At 27.9% G+C, this 21,919-nt stretch overlaps 1 protein-coding gene across 2 annotated transcripts in view; it reads left to right on the forward strand.

The window, feature by feature from the left end:
• The first annotated feature begins 212 nt into the window (after positions 1-212).
• Positions 213-21,919, forward strand: part of LOC129960866 (histone-lysine N-methyltransferase SUV39H2-like) — a 48,785-nt gene continuing 27,078 nt past the window's right edge. The window contains exons 1-4 of one of the 2 annotated variants that reach the window (XM_056074570.1): positions 213-760; positions 9,491-9,622; positions 10,509-10,555; positions 18,903-19,021. In XM_056074570.1, the coding sequence (XP_055930545.1) occupies positions 370-760; positions 9,491-9,622; positions 10,509-10,555; positions 18,903-19,021 (689 nt within the window). In that variant the 5' untranslated portion in view covers positions 213-369. The remainder of the gene's footprint in view (positions 761-9,490; positions 9,623-10,508; positions 10,556-18,902; positions 19,022-21,919) is intronic. The other variant, XM_056074571.1, reaches the window with a different exon arrangement.

Consider the following 21,919-nt stretch of genomic DNA (forward strand, 5'->3'; position numbering starts at 1 on the left):
AAATAAACAAATCTCTCCCTTCTCAAACATTAAGTATATAATGAAACTGTTCTTCTGTTTGTGGTTCGATTATATCTTATCTATAGAACTATTTTCCGATTACAAAATAAATAAATAAGCAGAAAGATAATTATATTTTGAAACTGACCAATAAGTTGTAACGCCTTTCCGCTTTAAGGTTTCTTGCATTGGCAGTGGCTAGAACGCTCCCGCCAAGCTTCGTAATCGTGTAGCTTCTTTGATGGAAAAGTTGGCTTATGTATATTGATAAGTATTTATATTTATGATGCTTGTTAAGTATTTATATTTATAAAATCACGCATATTAAATTTTTTTACTGATCTCGAATTTTAAAATAAAACCCATGTAATGGATATCGGCGAAACTACATCGACTTTTAATTTTGCATCAGTTGAAAATTCCGATGCATTAACTGAAAATATTGCAGATGATTTGATAAAAAACTTGAGCTCTCCATCCAAAGCCATACATCCATTTATCATGGATAAATCGGGGTGTGAAAAGTTTAAAATCAGTACCTTACCCAAAATATCCAGCGAATACCATCACACTGATATTTTTGATAATGATTCGGAACACAGGAATTCTGACTCAATGGATGTGGAAGAGCTATCACACAGTACAGATAGTTCTAAATCTGAAAGCGTGAGTGAAGTGTCTGTTCGCTGTTTACAAAGTTACGATGGACTGAAAAATACCTGTGTTGAAATGGGATTATCATTTGTTGATACATCTGAAGGTAAGCTGTTGTCTTGCAACGTTTAAGGTACTTGAGATTTCCTTGCTTGATTATGTACGCATATTTTTACTTACATCGATTTCAGAAGGTAGGGCTTATATCATGCCTCATCAGAAAAATTCATCGAAGATTTTAAAACCGTTAATTCCTATTTATTTCATAATCAGAAATATGAAGATTTTCGGGTTTTATAACATGTTTTTTTAAAATTTATTTGCGATTTACATGCAAGAGAAATGTATTATTTACCATAGTGTTAGTACAGCTTAACATATTTACTACATTGATATATTTATATAAATAATTTTTCACTTATGAAGTTAAAATTGAGTGTAAACAATTTGTTTTTTTCCCATTATTTAATAATTAAAATAATAATAATTAAATCTATAATACTGAAATGTTAGTAATTTCAGTGTTATAGATTTATCACTATTTTGCTTTTGAAACTTGATTATATAGTTTATAATATGTTAGTATTACATAGATTTTGTTTTGTTTTGTTGAAAGCTTAATATCTTTACATTTGTTACAAGCTCATTGTCATACTTATTTACCCTTTATTGGTTCTTATTTTACTATTTCATTTGCAAAATACTCTCAGCTTCATTCTTAGGTTTAATGAATTTTTCCAAATGAAGATATATAATATACTATCATATATGTACTACACTTAATCCTGCTTATGTAGTAATGTTTTCTGTATTATTTGTAGAAAATATAGATTCAATTGAAATAAATATATTTTCCATTTGGTAAATAATGGTTATTTAAAATCTAAGCTTAAAATGAAACTAATTATGGATGTTTTAATTATAATTATTTATATAATCTATACTTATAATAAAGCTCAATGTGTGTGTGTGTGTTGGCGCTCTACATTCAACCAACCAGACCATTCAACCTACAGCTACCAAATTTGGCACGTGTATACCTTGAAGGCTGGGAATGTGCGCCTGGGGGTCATTTTTTCGAATTTTTTATTAGAATTTTATTTATTTAAAAATTAAGCTAAATTTTGGCGTGTTTCTGCTATAACTTCCGAAAATATTACCGCACAAAAAAGATTTATACATGAAGTTAAAGATCAAAAATTTATCTTTTAAATTATACCAATGTTTTAACCTTAAAATTAAATTTCTATTTTTAATGGATTTTTAAATAAATATTTTAACTATATTTTTCAACAATTTTTTTCGTACAAAATAAAAATAAAATTTAAGCTGCACGAGCACGTTTCTCATTCATGGGAAAAAAATTAGGTTTTTTCAAAGTGTTGCCATCACATTGATTAAAGCTCCAATTAAAAATAAATTAAATCTTTTTGGAAATGAAATCTGCAAAAATATAATTTTCGGCACGTGTTCTGTAGGAAATAAAACAAATATCAAATATTATTTTTTCTAAAAAATAAATTCAAGAAAAATTATTTTATGATCTTTTACACTCTCTATATTATTAATCCAATAAATCAGTTTTATTTTAAGGCAAGTTTTGTTTAATATGAACAGGATATCCGTTCAAATCAGGGCCACACAGCTAATTTGTAAACCTTTAGTTAGACACAGATCTGCTAAAATGGAAAATGATTATATTTTATGTAACTTGATTCAATAAATGCTCTAATAAATAATGAATTTTTGATTTTACATAAAGCTTCTGCTGTGGAATCACGATTAACAAAATGTTCTTGAAACACTAATATTTTAAATAAAAAGAGTTAATCTCCAATCAACTAAATCAATCACTTAACCTGACTGATTTATGAAAATTTGAATATCACTATTCAATAAAAAAAGGATAATTTTAGATTTTCCATCGATCGTTTCAAAGAAAATACGCCAATCAGCGCGCAGGTTTCTCAAGATTAATTGGCCTAAGATTATGAAAATGTTGAGTTTTTCTAAATTTTTAACATTCAAAACTTTATAAATAAGTCTTAGTTGATCGTGGAAAATAGAAACATTCATTCATTTATTTAAAATTTGGTGTGTCTAGAATATTTCTCAGAATATGATACCTTACTGCATTAAATTTAGACTTCATAATTTTTGAAATATATTTATAGGCCGGAACAAAATATTATTATTGATTTCATTTCAATCCTTTTGAAAGCAAAACTAAAAACTGAATTTTATGCTGAATCTGAGAAATTTTTGTTGAATTATTTTTTGAGATATTACATAAATTATGAAAAATATTTTGTAGTTCACATAAGACTTAAATATCGAGCGATTCTGTTTGCAATACTCATATTCAATAATAATAATAAATAAATAACAATAAAGGTGATAAATAAAATAAAATGCTTGGTTTTATTAAAAAATATCTTAATTGCAATTTCATCATTTCCACTTTAAATTAAAGTTGAAGTTTTACTGGAAATGACAACAAATTAGCAAAATATATATAGTAAATTGAACGAAACGATCTAAACAACAGTATAAGTTTGGTATGACTATCAAAATTTGAAGATTAAAAATGTTTTGTTTGAGAATCTATTAAGAGACCAGTTACTTAAAATATTTAATTGAAAATTGTAGCGAGCGGTAATACTGGTGAACCGGCTGGTCGCCAAAGGCAGCTAGTGATGAATAAAGTCATCAATCAAAATGTCCAAAAATGAAAGTTCCATTAGTATATAGTTTCTAGAATGACCATTAATTTTTAAGCATTTTCTTTAAAGTCTATTTTATTTAAATTCAGATTAATTTAAATAAAATAATTATTTCATTATTAAATTCAGATTAAATTTTTGGGGAAAATATTTCTTTGTTCTGGGAACTAACCATTAATAGAAAAGTATTCATGTATTATTTAGTGAGGTATTAAATTTAAAATTTGTATTTTTTGGAAGCTAATTGATTTTGAAAAGCTCTGTTTTATTTTGTAAATATTTCTTTTATTGCTTTTTTAAGTATAAACATTTATTTTAGTTTAATTAAATATAATTGTTGTTTATTATTAAACCACCTTTTTTTGTAATGGCCTAGATAGGAATGGAATGGGAGAAACTATTTAAATTTTCAGGATTTGTGAGAGTATTACACATAGTCTTTATATTTTTTTGTTGCATTTTATTTAAACACATTTCATTTTAAGATTTAAATGCTATTCAGTTCATTTTCTTTTATCTGAAAGCAATTTGCTTAACATTCCATCCCTCAAATATTGCCTGTTTTTAATATATTTATAGAAATAACTTTATTCTTTGCACTGAAATGTGAAGAGTGAATTTTTTTGCATGAAGGGTTTAATTATATAATAACTTTTAAGTGAAAAAGGGTATTTAAGTTTTGAAATTCAAACAAATGTTTTTGTATGTTTATGCAGAAGTTGCATAATATTGCAATGAGAGAAATCATTTTTTTTTTTAATTGTATGATTGGTGTTTTTGTTTATTGTTTTTTTTTTCTCTTCAACTTTATAAAATAGATACAAAAGGATTTTTTTATTTATTTTGAAAGTAACAAAAACAAACACATGAAAAGTCAAAGTACTTAAAATTAGCACTCAAAAACCCTTTGACCATAATATTTTCACATACTCTTTGTTATTTTGAAGAAAACCAAGATAAATTTGATCTTAATATTTTGATAATGAACCTGTCAAATTTATGATCAGTGGAACCTTTTGTAAATGCCAATAATGTTCCATCTCTTTTTAAAAAAAGGGAAAGAAAAATTTGTTACACATAGGGTAATTCATCATAATAGGTAAACACCTGCAGAATAGAGGTGAACTTTGAAGTATTATTGTTTTTTAAGATAGGAATATATGAATTTGGATTCATATACTAATGAAACTTTAAAACAAACAGTTGAGTGATGTTCCATGTTTTTGCATTTGAGCATTTTCTTATAATATTTTAAAGCAAGCAAATATGCATTGATGTTGATCAAATATTTTTAATTAACTTGCAATAACTTGAAATGCTTTTGTGAGCTCTGCAAATTTTTTCTCTCTCCAGACAAATACTATATATTTTGGTATATATACATCTTGAAGCAAACTTATCTTTGAATTCATAGAATTGAATAAAAGTACATTTCTGTTTACTCTTTCTTTTTAATTTCTTCTTTTAAAATGCAATTTTACTTGTATATTGAAGTTGAAATGGGTATTTTATCGTTGTTTCTTCATAAAAAGAGTAGTTTGACTTAATTTTCTCAAATGCAACAGACGCTGCTTAAATACAGATATTTCAGTGCTAAACATCATTGATTGAACTTGATAATGAATGTCTTTTTAAATGATTTTATTGTTTGTTTAAAATTTAAAAACTGTTATGTTATATGTTTTCAATGTACCTGTATAGTATTCTGCATTTACTTTTAAGCTTGATTGCATATAATATTTATATTTTTTACTAATCACCTTCAGTGAATAGTTGATTTGCCAATCTAATTAGTTAAAAATTTTAAGTCATTTAAATTAGTCATTACTGTATTATTCTAATAATAATTTTTTTTTTTACCTTCAAATTTTGATGGTAATGAATTATTACTTTTGAGCAGGATGAGGGATAAATTTGAAGATTGAAGCAACTGACTACAATAAACAAAATAAAGTGTTTAAGAAAACAAATTTTTAGATAATTTTATAGGGTTAATTCCAAAATCAAAAATATTAAGATGGTTCAAGAATTGAAACTATATTATCTTCAGGAGTACATCGATTAAAATTTCAAAGTTTCTCTGTAAGTAAGATAAATTGGATGTTATCAGAATTGTAAATGTATGCAATTACCCACTGTCACTTTCTCAAATCACATTTTAAACTTCTTGTTTCATCGTTGAAGCAGTTGGAAATGTATTTTAATTTCAAGTAAAAATAGTATAAAAATAAAAGAAGTATTATTTGAGGATAAAAAATAAATAAAAATTGCTGTAATTAAAATATCTCAAACCAATATCAGGAGACATTTAAAACATGATCCCGTGCAATCAGAAAACATTTATAAATGAAAATATTTATCTGAGCATAAAAATGTTTCATGATGCTGTAATTTAATATTTCACTATCTGTTTCATCGTATTTGTGATATCATAATTGAATTTGTTAAAAGATTGGTTTAGCTTATAATGAAATAGTTCTAAAGAACTGATAGAAAATCTTCTAAAAATTCAATAAGCATTAAGTTTTAAAATCAATAAAAAGATTATTTTCCATTTTTTAAAAAGCATTCAAGATGGATGAAATTTTTAAAATATTTAAAGGGGAAGGGGGGGGAATCAAAAACTTAAAATTTTTATAAGAGAATTCCTTTTCTAGTAGTGAGCTACATAATTTCTCATCTTTGTCTCTTTCCTTTTCTCTATACACTGTTCTTTCTCTCTTTCATCTTACTTGGAAAATATGAATAGACTTTCTCTTTGAATGGCCTTAGCTGTTGATTACAATAATTGCATAAAAAGATAATGAAGTTTTGCATTTTAAAATAGTATAATTTTTTTTTGTGATAATTTTTTTGAAAATTGTTGGTAAAAGAAGTTATCAAACTTTGAAAAAAAAAAGTATATAATATATAATTTTTCAAAATAGATTATTGGATTAAAAGTGCTATAATTCTCATAAAAGACTTATTTATTTAACCCTTTTAGGGACGGGTCATCAAAATTTTTAAAATATGATGAAAAAACCCAGTTAATGCCATTAATAGGTTGTGTAGACATATATTTTGCAATAAAATTTTTTTAAATATCCCTTCTTCCATAGGGGGCTGTGTCCTCGTTTGAGGATACCACCCGTCTAGGGCGATCTCTATGTAAGAAAGTATTTTGAAATAATTGCACAAATTTCTTATGATAATAGCAATGATTATGAATATTTTAGATTAATAAATATTTTTATATAATAATATATATTTATTAATGTTTTAGGCAATTTGAAACATTTAAAGTATTAAAAATACAATTTATTACATATTTATTGCAAAATTTCTAAATTATATCTTATATATATAAATAATAAACAATAGAAAAAGTTGCAATTTAATACAAAATATTATTTAAAAATAAGAACAATCTAAATAAAATGCTAAAAATATATACTCACAATTAAATTTAAATTGATAAATATCAATTTAAATTAAGAATTAAGAAAAATTATGAATAACTCATTATTTGGCATGAAATCTTTTGAAACATGTAGGGATGACTTTTTAACTAACACTTAATGGCATTGACTGGTTCACATTCATCGTCACATTGTTCGTTTTATGCATTTTTTTTTTTTTTTTTTTTTTTTGGAACTGCACTAAGTGCATTTTTGATATCTTTTCAGCATTTTTTTACAATTTTCAAATGCAAAATACAATAATAATAATTACGAGAAAAAATATAAATAAAAAGTCAAAGCTATATAAATATGGAAATTTACAGAAAAAAATTGCAAAAATTTAAGCAGAGCATGAGTTTTAAAAATAAGAAACCGTCTGGAACAAAAGGAAAATCTGAAATGTTTTCTGGTCACAAATATGGGTGGTCTTTCTCCAAAGGCAATCCCCCCTCCCCCCACGAACACAAAATCCGTATCCTACCCTAGAAAAAAATCAAGTTATAACTTTCCCACAGATACGAGAGGTGGCAAAACAGAAGAATAAGCAAATGAAGAAACAGATGTCCTAGACAGGTGGTGTCCCCAAATGAGACTACCCAGAAATAAACCACTTTGGTTCGTTTTTAAATTGATTAGAAGCTTAAAAAAAATTATGATTTAAAACCACATGGATATTGAAAGAAAGAGGGAGTCTGATTTTAATAACATTTCAGTTCTTAAGAACACAAAAAAATTCCCACATTTCAGGTAAAAAATTGAGGTATTTTTAACATAAAACAAAAAAAAATATATATATAAAATTGTTTGGGCTACTATCTATTCATTAGAAAAGAAACCAATTGCACTTTTCCAACAATTTTTTTCAATTTTAAAACCAATATTTTTTTTACAGAACTTTTTTTTACAACCACTGCCCCTAAAAGTGTTAAAGGAATTTTTTAAAATATTAAAAATAAAATATTGTTTGATGTTATAATAATATACTAAAATAAGTAGGAAATCTTATAAAACCATTCTGTGGGATGGCAAGTTTTTTTTTTTTTTTTTTTTTTTTTTTATAAATAAAGATTCAATAATCAGATAAACAAAAAAAATTTTGAACAAAGATTCAATAGTATGTTGTTTTCATTGGTATGTTGGTTTGGAACCATCCCTTAAATTTTCTGCTAAACAGGTTTTACTGCATAATTAAATATAAACCTAAGAATCACTATAGAGAATTCAAAATAAGATGCTTGAAATAAAACCATAAATTGTAGGATGATAGATACTTGTTTTTTAAATGAGTATTATTCCATTGTAAAATAATCTCATTATTAGGTGATGGTCTTCTAAATGAACTATGCTATTTCTTTAACTGATATAAACAGATTCTTATATTAATTTCATTTGTTTTGAAATCTTTTCCATTATTAGATAATGTTTACATATAAGAAAACAGATGCAATTTGTTTTGATAAACAAATGCAGTACCTCTGACAAGGATTGTTGAAAAATTTTGGAATTAATAAAACTAATTTAGCTAAAATTCATATAAAATATCTTAAATTAAATCCAAAAGGCTAAATTAAAAAGATTAAATAATAAAAAAATTAATTTATATGCTTGTCTATCATATGCATTCTAACCATATAGCAGGGGGGGGGGGAATGGAATTTTAAAAATGAAATTTTTATAGTTTTTAAATTGCAGCATTTAATGAAGTCTCATATTTGTAAATTAAATTAGTGAACCATTTTGTAAACAGAAACTGTAGATTTTAGTTAATATCTGCTGCAATCTAGTTTTGAGGTGGAGCATGTTATTGGCCAAATTAATTCAAAATCTGATTTATTAGTAACATGAAATATGAAAATAACTGTGTATGCGAGACATTTATAAAAATTTCATTTTAAAACCAGAACAAATGTTTTCAAGTAAGTGGTGATTTAATTTTTCTTCTCATTCTAACAGTCTAATGTTCTTTTTAATATTTCTTCAAACTTTTAAAATTTTGCTGTCCTAAAAAAAATGAAATTCTTCATTGGACATATCTTAACTTTTTGCAATTTCAATTTTTAATCAGATGCTTAATAATTAATTCGTATTGAGCTTAATAATAATTACCATAGACATTATATAAATTTCCCAGCTATATCTTCATATCTACTTTGATTTAATGCTTTCTTAAACTTCTTTTGATTCAAAATTTATTACAAATACTTTTAAAGAAACTGTATTTCCATATATGATGAGCAAAGCTTGCTATAATGCAAAGAATTATTTGAAGATTGGAAATAAAAAAATATAGTAAGTGGCAAATTCCTTATTTTTTTGTTTCATACTACAGCAGATAACAAGGTTTTCTAGTGAAGAACTGATGTAAGTGTTAAAGACACTAAATAGTTGAAAAACCCATTTTTAGGTGCTTCCAGTGACGTAAGTAATGCAATAAGTAACGCTTTAAAATTTGGAACTTACACTATTTTCCATTTCCAGTCTTCAATTTATTTTGATGTTTTGTTTCTTTTCATGAGATTTATTATGCAATGGAATGAAATATTTGCACGAATTACTCATATCAGTATCTCTAAATTCTGAAAAGGGAATTAATTATATAGAACTTATGTGATTCAAGCAATCTTTTTTTGTATGCTAGTAATTAGTAGTTATTATGTAATTTTTTTCTAGAATCCATACACAATATAAATGAGATTGATAGAAAACATGAATATAATTTAAAAAGCTGCTCAGTAAAATGCTTGCAAAGTATTGAAGAATTGGAAAATGAGTGTGAAAAACTCAATTTATGTTTTAACTATGGTAAGTAATTTGCATTTTTGTATATGCTTGTTGTTGCACTTTTAATGTATTTTGAAAGTCTTTTTCTTATAGATGATACAAATGCTGTGCCAGTAAACAATCAAGATTTTATTCTCTTTTGTTGAGTTAATATGCTAATCACTTGAACTAATTTTTTTCCTTCCCTTCAATCTCTCTATGTGTGACATAGTTTGATTATTAATATGGAAAAATTAGATTAGCAATTCCACAGCGGCTAAAAACCACAAATCTTATCTTGTAATTACTTGAAAAGAGATGTTTACACTCCTGTTTCTCTATCAAAAGTCGTGTAATAAAAAAATATCTGAGTTTTTCTTTAGCTTTTAATCAAAGTATTAAATTTAAAAAAAAGACTGTAATCTCTTTTCTTTTTATGGGTAAGATCCCCTCCACCCTTTTTTAAATTACACATGGATACTGTGTTCTACCAGAAAGGGGCCTCCGATTTCCTTATTATTCAACCATGATTCAAAATTTTTACGTCTGTCTCAAAATAACCTACACATTATACTTTAAAACAGGACATAAATATAACTAAAGTTTTCTCAAATTGTAATCTATAGGTTAAATATATTTGGACTACTGCCTTTATACAGGAAGGGAATTCTGATTTTTATTATTATTACTAACTAATACTGCAGCCATTTATTGTTAACAGGATCCAGTGTATTTCTTTATATGCCACATTCTACAGTCCATTTGTTCTCTTCACCTTCTAACTTCTAAAATCATTAAAAAAAAAAAAAAAAAATTAAAAAAAAACTGTTCAATTCTTTCAGTTACTATTTAAATTCAAGATTCTTCTGTTAAAGTAGGTGCTGTTTAGTAAAAAAAGTAATGAATAAATTTATGTTTTTCTCTGCAGGTAAATTGTATGAAGTAGATTTGATATTGGATCGTAAAATTGAGGGGGTAAGTTGCTTATTGTACTCATTTATATTCTGGTGAAGAAAATTTCTTTTTTTGATAATTGTATCTGTGTTTATTTTAACATTAAATTTTCTTTGATTTCATAAATAAGATATTGAAATTTATTTAATAATTTTTTACCATTCTGTTCCAAAAGCATAATTTTTTTTTTATTTATGTCATGTTGCTTCTAAAAATTTTAATGACAAGTGTAGTTTTCTGATATGTCATTTAAAATTTCCTTTTACAAAAGATTTAAAATAATTGTAACAAAAAATATATATTTTCTAATTGTTTAATAAACCATGTGCCATTTTCCTACATATGCCATCAAAAATTAAATTTTTGCATATGTGCACAATTAAAAAGGAGATTTCTAAGAGCTGTGTCACAAAGGAATCAGTTTTCTTCTTCATAATTCTATGCTTTCAAGTAAGGGATTGTTTAACAGTTGAATTATAATAAATTTATTTATTAAAATTGAAGGGGGAGGGGCTCCATTTATGTAGTTAATTTCTGTCAAAATAATATATCTGAGCTTTATTGATAGGGCTGAGATTTGATACCTTACATATAAATGAAAAGAAAGTATGCCTGACCAATGCATATCTGCCAGTGAATTTTAAATGCATTGTTAGTGCAAATAATGAACACACAAATACCTAATATACAGATTAATGATCCCCATTAATCTTATAAATAAATTCTATTACTTTGGGTTAAATTTTTGTTTTAGTTGAAAGAAATTCCTTGGAAATATTTGTATTCCACCTATGTTTTAGAGGAAAGTGTGATGCTAAGATTGATTAACTGACTGAAGTTGTAAGTTATAACAATTGTTTGAATGCAGTCAGATAATTGCAAGTGCTAGTGTTTTTCTTAATATTTTCCCAAATGCTGGAATGTTGTATAAATTAAAATTTCTCAGAAGGCTAGATTTTCATAAAGACGTTACATTTCCAGTTTGATATTTAAAATCACAGAATTATTTTATTTATTTTCTGAATGGTAAATATTTTTATTAGAATATAATGAAAATGTATTATTACTTTTAAAGATGGTGAAAGGAACAGACCATAAGAAATTTTAAAGTCTCACATAATTCTTTACATTCAACATTCACTAGCAATTTACCATTTTTGAGACATTTGTATGCATTTGAATAATTTGTTTAAAAACGTTTTATTCTTTTTCCTTGTATAGAGAAAGCTTACAAATTCTTCAGTTATAAATTTATTTTGATTTATAACTAAATTTTCATACAACACGTTTTGTCAAACATTTGTAATACTATATCAATTTGTTTTTGAAATAAAATTTTACCATTCATTAATGCATAAATGATATAGTTTGAATTTTTGAGATGATATATTAAATATATTTATTTTCATTTGTGTCAAGTACAAATTTGTAATTATTAAATTAAATTATTTTTATTTTATTTAGAATGATTTAATCTAAGTATGTTTATAATATGAATGGACTGTCTTATAATATGATATTATCTGTTTCTATTCTTGACTTTTGTTTGAACCAGTGAAAATACCTTTGATTTTATTTGTATATGTAAATATAAAAGCATTATGCCCTTGTATAAATTTTATCTTGTAATGTTACATGTTTTTTATTTAATAGTTTAATTTATATAAAATATTCTGGCAATTTTACATATGTACATTAATTTAGCCTTCATCTTGGGTAAAAGAAAATTGCAGAAATTAATGTAATTACTGTGAAAATAAGTGAGTTTATCTTAAAATGATAGATAATTTTGTTTAGCTAAGAATTTTATACTAATTGAAAATAAAATTAATAGACTCTAAAATCTTTTATTTTTCAGAATTTTTTAAAAAAGAAATTGTATAATTGTACGTGGAAAAAACTCATTAATAATGAGTTAAGCATTATTCTTTTGTTCTAATCAATTTGTTATTTAACCCTTTGAATGGTATAATATGCTTAATTTTTCTTCTTTTTGATAGAATGCATAGGTGAAGTTCTATTCTATCCAATAAAATATTTCGTATATAATGATTGTTTTCTGCCTTTAGTTTGTTCATAAGAGGTGGAGATTATGTATGCCCCCCTCCCAAGGATTCGAATATTCATTTATATCTTTCCACAGCTCGTGTTTCCATTTGTTATCACTCATTTACATAGATAGTTTAAAATTGGTTATTTAGCCCCCCTTTTTTTTCAATTACCTCAAAATTATGGGTATTTGTAATTGTAATAGAAAGATTTTTTCCATAATCGATACTCAAGTTTGATTTTCAACTATAGGTGTTTTGATGGATGTCATCCTCTTGGAGAACTTCTGCTACCTGCTTTCAATCATTAAAATTTTACTCTTCTCCTAAGTTTCTTTTAAAAGTGAATAAACAGAAGTTTGTTTGTAATTATTCAGTACAGGCTAAGAAACCTGACACAAAAACCTGTTTATGGATTCAGTAAAAAGTATCACTGAAAAAAAAAAGCTCTTCCCCCTCTTCAGTTGCGAATTATCTCATGAAGAAAAGCTACTTGGACTTTTACCCTTGAAGATATTCAGTAACCAAATACACTGCTGACCGCTAAAATTTCAACACCAGGAGGGAATGATCTGATGAATGTCAAAATCACATGAATGAAAAATTTGGGATATGCAAATGATTAGTATTTCGGCGTATTTAGACGAACGCAGAGTGAGAAACGACTTTTGAAGCACAGCATAAAAGAAAAATTGTGCTGTGGATTTCTCTTTCGGCAAGCGCTTTATAAGGTTGGAGTTTTCTCAGAATATCGTGTTATGCTTCGAATAATAAGAAGAAATGCTTACCAGCTAATGTCGGAATACAATAGAAAGTGTGAATTATCGCACTAATAGAAAATCCAACCACTGTCATGCGAATATGGAACCAATGGGTTGCTGAGGGTCATACTGAACAGCATGCAGGATCTCAACGCTCTCCCATGACTAACGCTCGAGAGGACAGACATAGTGTGAGGTCGGCATTGCAAAACCGTACAACCACATTACGGACCATTAGGCAGGAAATGGGCATGTTGCAGCACGTCCAGTATGCACTCGTACGGTGCGACGACGTTTGCAGCGGCATGGACTGTCAGCATGGTGACCATAACTTCGACTTTCCTTATAAATGCAGCACAGAGAGAGACGGCGACTCTGGTGCGCCAAATGACAAAGCTGGAAACAGGAGCGGCACCTTGTTATTTTTTCAGAGGAATCCTAGTTCTGCGTGCTGTATTCTGATGGCCAGATACGTGTCTGAAGGCCTCCAGGAGGCCGCATGACGCCTGCTTGTATTCGATATCGCCATAGGGGTCCTGCAACTGGTGTGATGGTTCGGGTAGCCATTTTGTACACGACAAGCATATCTCTAGTTCGGATTGACGGTAATTGTACGTAGATCGGTACATTTCTGACATTTTACCCTAGGTCAAAGATAGGTTGTTCCATGTCTTTGAAGCCTGCCAAACGCCATCTTCCACAGGATGCACGGCGTGTTCCGATCTTCCTCGATACACAGGGTATTCCATTTTAGCCCTGGCCTGCACAGTCTCTAGATCTTGTCATGGGTTGCAGAGAGACTGGTCCGCCTCCCCTCTCCAGCTAATACGGTTGATGAAGTAGGGCACAGACTTTGAAACAGTATGGAATGAGTTACCCATTTTTGTAATCCAAGCCCAGATCCATTCCATGCCTGAGTAAAGGCCGTTTTAGCTGCCAGGGGTGGTTGCTATTTCTATTAATTTCGTACCCCTGTAAACTCCCCAATTGCTTATACGGTTAATCGTTTTGTCTGCATGTAATACTGTTTGCGTACAATAAATATCTTTTTTGTATTTGCTTTCCTTCATGGTATTGCAATTTTAATGGCCAGCAATGTAGATAATACTCAATACAGCATTGCCTTGGGAAAAGCAGCAAGAAAGTGTAAAGTGAAAAGGACGTTTGGAGACGGAGAAAATATAATGCATTTTACTGAAAAAGAAGAGAATGAAAAGATAATAACTTTGATTTGCTGAGCTGTGAAGTTTAAAAAAATCGGGTTGTCTTTTTTTCATTACTTCTGCTCAAAATAAATTCAAATACAACAATTTTTAAAACTATCTGTACTTTGAAAGAATTGTTTCCTCCCCTCATGTTAAATGCTTTTATTTTCCTACATTATAAATATATATATCATCTTCATTGTACAAGTATTCATTTTGTTGCTAATTAATTATTCCATTATTAGTTGATGGTAATTTATATGAAATCCATTTAAAATATCTCATATATAAAAATCTAAATTAAATTATATTCAAACAAGGCTAAAAAGCAATCGACTCATATCTTTTCATACTCTACTGGTTGACAAACCGTAAATGTTGTGGAACACTTTTATTCCACCTTTTTCAGCTGCAATAATTGATTAGGAAATAACATTTTTGATGACTGAATTTGTTTTGAATATTTTCATTGAATCTTTAGACTTTTTCATCAAACATTTAGTCAAAAAATCATTTTAGTGCCCTATAAATGGGGGGGGGGGGGGAGAGAATCGTCATCAGAGAAGACTTAATTTAAAATATTTTTTAAAGACATTCTAATCATAAATTTTCATTGGCACTGTAATATCTTAAACCATAAAAAAACACTCTAATATTCATTACGGTAATTTTTACAGTAAAATGATTAGAACAAATTTACAAATAAATGAATATGTAACATACTCTGTCCCACTTCCCCTCAAAGTGTTAAGCAAATGTGAAATACACCTACAGAATTGTTGCTTATTTAAATTGTATATGAAAATTGTTTTCATGTCAATAAATTTTTTGTTTAGTGCCCCTACATGAATAAGTTTCAGTTGCTACAGTGAAACATGCATGGTTTTATTGTAAAGGAATTCTTAAATGTCTCTTTATTGGAAAATGATTCAACAAAAACATACTTATGCAAAATTGAAATCTTTCGATAATATTAATTAATATGTATATCAAGGATATAAAATTGAATTATTAAGCGCTAAAAACATTATTCAGAGTATTAAATAAGAATCATGATTTATGTTCAATCGGAATCAAGGTATTAATAAAATAATCTTGATAAATTTGAAATAGTGGAAACTATCATTGATTAACAGAGTAACCAGGAATTAAGTTGTTTTCCCACTACATCTAGTACTGCTTCTGATTTTCAAGTAATGTTAGTTGTAAATCCAATCAAGCATCAAAATGCCTTTTTATTTCTTATTTAGAAGTTCATTTGATTTCCATTCTTTTTCCGTCAATAAAAGTAATTTATATTTTAATCTGGCAGCATTACCGAAAAATTGTCGGTAAACTGGACAAACATCAAAGCACCCCAGAAAACCGCAAGAAGGATCGAGGGGGAAACGCGTGACCCGCCTGAAGATTCTCCGGTCGTAAGAACGAGGCTTAATACACCGCATCCTTTAGGTTTACCAGACCTAAAGACCAAAGATTGCATACGGTCAGGAGAATGTGGTGACTGAGCAATGAAGAATAAACTACTGATTAACTATTTAACATCCAACGTAAAAATATATTTAAAAAAAATTTTCATTACTTTTTGTTTAACATATTACCTGTTTGAGATTAATGGTATGTGCAATTTTTTGTCTGTTTGGTTGAAAAGGTTTTTCAACAATTTCTCTGCTTGTGATGCCCATCCTTTAATAAAAAGGGTTTTTTTAAATTATTGGAATTATCTGAAATGATCATTTATTCAATGCTTTATGCTACTTTTGCAACAATTGCTGCTGCAGTCAACAATTTAACAAAATGCATAATTATATAATTATCCATATTTGACTAATTTGAGGTAAATGCCAGTTGAAACCTGTTAGTAGTTTGGGAATGCATATTGACTTATTAGACAAAGTAAAGAAAAAAGAATGCAATTGGTTTAGCTACAAAAATAAAATGTAACTGCTATATGAATAAGATGCTGTAGAATAATTAATTATGATCGGCAGTTAATTTCCCTTGTGGACTGGAGGTGATTCAAAAAGTTACTGCAATCACAAGAATATGTAACCATTTAACAAGTTATTGTGTTCACAAGAATATGAAGCCATGCTGACTTCTTATCTGATTTAGTATCTGAATAGAGCTTGATGGATAATCTAGTAAGCAAATGAACAAGGCGACCCCACAGATTCTTAATGGAATTTAGATCTTCTGAATTTTAGATTTAAGAAATACTGTTAATTCTTCCTCATACTTTTTTTGCAACTGTTGTAGAGTTTTGGCTGCAACACTTTACATTGTCCTGCTGAAATATACCATGTGTTTTTCTGAAAATCCCCAGCATATAATTATGAAAGTTTCAACACATTCTTAGTTTGTTCCATATTGTCTTCCACAGTTACGCATTAATCTAGAGCATGCTGTGAGAACATTTCCCAGACCATAACACTGCTTCCGTCACCTTGCAGTCATTCACAAATAATAATAATAGATGTTCCTTCAATCTACTTCACTGCTTGTGCTAACACCGATCTGTCCAGTACAGCAGAAAGTAAGATTAATTGGAGATGAAACCTTTCATCAATTATTGAAGGATCAGAGCTGGTACTTTGATGCAAAAATTAGCCTTTTCTGTTGATGAATAGTTAGTTGCTAGCATGGATTTTCTCAAAATCTGGTTATTTCAGTACATACGTATATAGTTCATGAAATTGCTTTTGACGTACTTCTGGTATCCTTCTGGTTCATTTAGACCATCTGAGCCTCCAGTGTAGTAAATTGTTCAACCTGAATGTATTATTGTAATTATTAATCTTTGATTCATGATGTTTCTTGGTTGATTGACATTTCTTGCTTATTACTTATTTAAAACACTGTCATTCATGATTCTTTTCAAATTCATGAAGCAGAAAGTAAATCATTTACAAACCATGAATTTCTAAAGTGCTTTTACTATTTATCTGACAGTCAATGACATTCCTTTTTTCTAACCCATAAAAAAGTTATTCATGATAGTTGTTCATAAAAGTCAAAAACTTCGGTGAATAAAAAAGTTATTCACTTTACTTATTGACCACAGCAATTTGTGCAGTGTTTCTATAACACTTGCAATTGTTTTTGTATCCATTTAATTCTTTGAATGCATCGTCTTCATCATGCTGATATTGAAAGTAGTGCATTAATATGAGTTGACATTGTATAATACTGATAGATTGAATGAAAGATTCATAATAATTTTTTTTTAACAAAAGACCTTTTACTTTTTAATTATTATGGAGTTAGCTATTCATTCTGCTGTTGGAAATTAAAATTAAGTATTTTAAGCTCTTGAATGTTATAAATTTGGGATCAAATATTGCTCTTTGGTGATGTAAATTTATTATAAAATGCAAACTTTGGTTTAAGTTATTCTTCTAAACTGTAGGAGACCTTTGGTTTTATATAAAAATATCATTTTAACTAACTTTCTCTTACAAATTCATGTTTGTTATGGATTATCCAAAAAGTTTCTGAATTTACAGAGCTTTTAAACAGATTTTAGCTCTTCATTAGGCTCATTAATCCCCACTCCTTAAAAGTCCATGGAGTTAGTTAAAAGGGCTATAATCAATTGGCAATTGATTTTTAAGAACAAACACAAAATATATTCAAGCAATCTGAAAGATTTACCACACTTAACAGAGAATTAAAGTAGCTAGATTATTCATCTATTATGATCATGAATGTATCTCTTTATTTTTCTTTATTTTTAATTCAAAAACCTAACTGAATTCTTATTCTATTGAAATTTCTTTTTTTTTAATACAATAAGAAATAGGCTTTTTAAGCATTCAATTCACTTATGTTAAGAATCTTGAGCTGTGTTTTTGACAGTCTAAATACAGCTATATTTGTGCAGAACAACCATAAAAATTATAAAGATATATCAAAGTGTGTTAATAATATGTCCACAGCTGTGTATATTTAGAACAGCATTTCAAATTATTTATTTAAGTATAATGAGATCATATATGTGTTTGCTTACAGATGATAAAATGTGAGATATATTTAAATGCACTTTAATAAAGAAATTAAGATATCTGCTATGTTATTGTCATTGGAAAGCAGCTTACAGTAATAGAATTTTGCAATATATTTGTACCAAATGATTTATTTGAAAATGTTTTATTTTGATTCATTTTCATACACTTTTCTGCCATATCTTTAAAAGCTAATACATATCTTTTTAAAGATATAATTTTTAAAATATTCTGAACAAATAAAAATTATGTATCAGAAATCATTCTAAGCTAAGATTGAAACATTAAAAAAAATATAAATTTTTCGCCTTTTATGACTTTTGTTCTATTTTATTATTATTTTTTTTTAGGGAAAAACATTTTATCTAGTAAAATGGCAAAATTATGCCCTGAAGTACAATACTTGGGAACCTGATTATCATTTAATTGGATGCCAAGATATGATTGCTTATTATGAAGATTTAAATAGGTATAGTTATCATTTTTATGATTTTCTTATGTCATAGTTTATAAAGATTCAGTTGCTTTTGTACTTTAGCTTACAAGCTAGAGGGGAACTCAAAAATTTCTTGCAGCTAGAGTTTTGATGCAGGAAAGGAAAGTCCTTGTTTATAAAAAATAATTGAAAGATTAAGTCTGCAGCTACCATGATCTGGTCTTTATTAATAACAAGCTACATTGGCTGACTGGATTAAAAATGCTTTCAGCTAAGTGATTAAAAGAGAGACAAATTGGTTAACTTGGGGATAGAACATCCATACAGCTTGTAAAAAGTATTAACAATCTAATTTTCAACCAGTATTCCATTTTCTGTTTCAGAACATGGAAAAATTTGTAGAGCTGATAATATTTTTGGTTATAGTTTTAGTGCAAGTGTCCATTACATTTTCAACTTTTGATAAATTTGGTAATGTCAAAAAGGACTAATAAGCCTTATGTGCTTTCATTGCTTGTTTTTAAAAATCTTTTTATTTTATCATTGAAAAATGTCTTTATCTTTTATTTTATTTTAAAGCTTATTTGTTACTTTTTCATCAAAGACTGTTGTCTATTCTCGTTTTCTTCCATTTCAGAAATTTTATGACAAATAATTAATAAAGAAAAATTAAAAATATCTTTTTGTTCCGTTTTATGTTCAATTAAAAAAAAAATTGAAATCCTCAGATGTGGAGAGCTGATGATTAATGCTATTGATAGATTCAAGTACTGTAATTTGTGTGATTTAGTCCTACTCAGTTTGCATTCATTGCAAGACATATAAAAGTGTAAATTTCACCTATTTCAGTGGTGTGAACTTAAAATGTAGGCTTGTCAGATATTAAAGGATTCCTTTGAAAAATTTTCCCTTAGACTACATTTCAGAGCCTTTTTAGCAGTTGCCTAATATTTCAAATATCTGAAGAGGTTTAACAAGATTTTTTGCAGGAAACTATTATTATTGCTTATTTTCGGGTGCAGTGTCATTAATGTTTTAAAACTGTTTTAATTTTCTTAGTGTTAAAGCTTTTTAAATTTTTGGTGTGATACTAATATTTATTTTGAAATCAAAATACAAAAATGTTTCTATTTAACACTTTCATCATTTCATTTAAAATCTTCATTTAAAAAAAAATTTTTAAAATAGAAATTTGTAAATTAAGTTATTAAAACAAACAAACGAAGAAAAAGACATAATCCAAACTTTGTCTTCCTTATTGGCTTCAATGCATATATTAAAATATTTTTTTAAAAAAGTAAATCTACTATGTGCCTGCACTTTTCATAAAATTTTCCGCATTTTGTAAAGATTAATGTAGCCCAGCAAAACCGTCACTGTGATGAAAAGATTGGGCAGTTCCCTCCCCCTTGACATGATGACACCCGGGGGAGCATAGAAAACTGAGAAAGTACAGTAATTTAAAAATCGTCTAAAAAAACCGGGAAGATGCAGCGGAATTTGAGAATTTTCATAAAAACAGGGAAAATGCAGGTAATTTTTTTCTTAGTTTTTTTTCCCATCTAAAAAAGTTCTGATCTTAGAGATAAACATTTTTCAGATTATTCATTTTTAGAAATTGCGAGCTTATTCAAAGTAGATTAGAAATTTTTTTTTTATAATCAATGAGCTGCTCAAAATCCGTATTTAATACGAATTTAACGAATAAAAAAAATCCTTCCTGATTTTGCTGAGTTGGTTCGATAATAAATGTAAGTAATATGGTATAATAGGCAGCGTGTGTTTACTAGTCATGCCAAAAGAGGAAGACTGCGTGCCAGTTCAGAAAGGTCATCATTGATATTGGAATCTAAAAGGAATATAGGAAAAAGTGATAGGTCAAGTAAGCCTAATATGATAAAACAGGCACTTACTAGTCATGCTGAAAGAGGAAAAACATATAAGACGGCGTGCCTTCAAAAGTCATCACTGATATTGGATTTAGTATCCAAAAGGAATACAGGGAAAGATGTCTCGTCATATCCGTCAAAGATGATACATCAAATTTAATGCCCGAAAATAAACTGATTTCGACTTTTTTAATTCAAGAACAATAATTTAAAGCTGAATTTTGATAGGCATTAAAACTTGTTGCATCACATTCGTCCTTTAATGCATTCAATGATATATCAGATATATTTTCACGTATGTTCACTGAAAGTAAAATAGCTAAGAAATGTATGTTAGACCGCACAGAAAAGTCGTGCCTTATTTTTTACTGATCAGGTCCATTAGCTCCATGAAACGGATGGCTGAAAAATCTGCAGAATTTGATGCTCAGATACTTGAATTGGCAAATACGGAATAAATAATTATAAAAAAAGTAATCCTACTTTGTAACGCTTTTTGTTAAGTGATCATTAAACGATTTGCGTCATGATAACAAAAATACTTTGTTTTATTTCCAGATAATAATTAAAGATAATTTTTTTGTAAATGTAACTTCTGTGTAAATATAAAACTTCTTTTAATATGCTATTGTTTCGAAATTGTTATATTGATGCTTCCTTTCCCTGCCTTTTCCATTTCTTAAAACCATATTCCTTTATAACTAGCACATGAGTGCTATTTTGGCATTTCCTCGTATCTTGAATATACGTACATGGGAAAACACTGGGAATGTTTTCTCCAGATTTGAGTGGCAATCCTGTGCATGCCAAGATCAGCATCTTGGATTTTATCTTGCAAGCTCAACACTAACAAGACTGTAAATTATCAAAACTGCCTGGATTTTTGAAGGTAAAAGTTGCCATATTACAGGAAATAGATACACATTTTGAAGCTATAAACCTTTTTGTATTTTATCAAATGTTGCTAGTTTTTCATCTGGTAAAGTTTTATTAATTACCTCTTCACTATCATATTCATCATTTGCTATAATGTCTTCATTAC

Source organism: Argiope bruennichi, chromosome X2 (assembly GCF_947563725.1).
Source record: "Argiope bruennichi chromosome X2, qqArgBrue1.1, whole genome shotgun sequence".
NCBI lineage: Eukaryota > Metazoa > Arthropoda > Arachnida > Araneae > Araneidae > Argiope > Argiope bruennichi.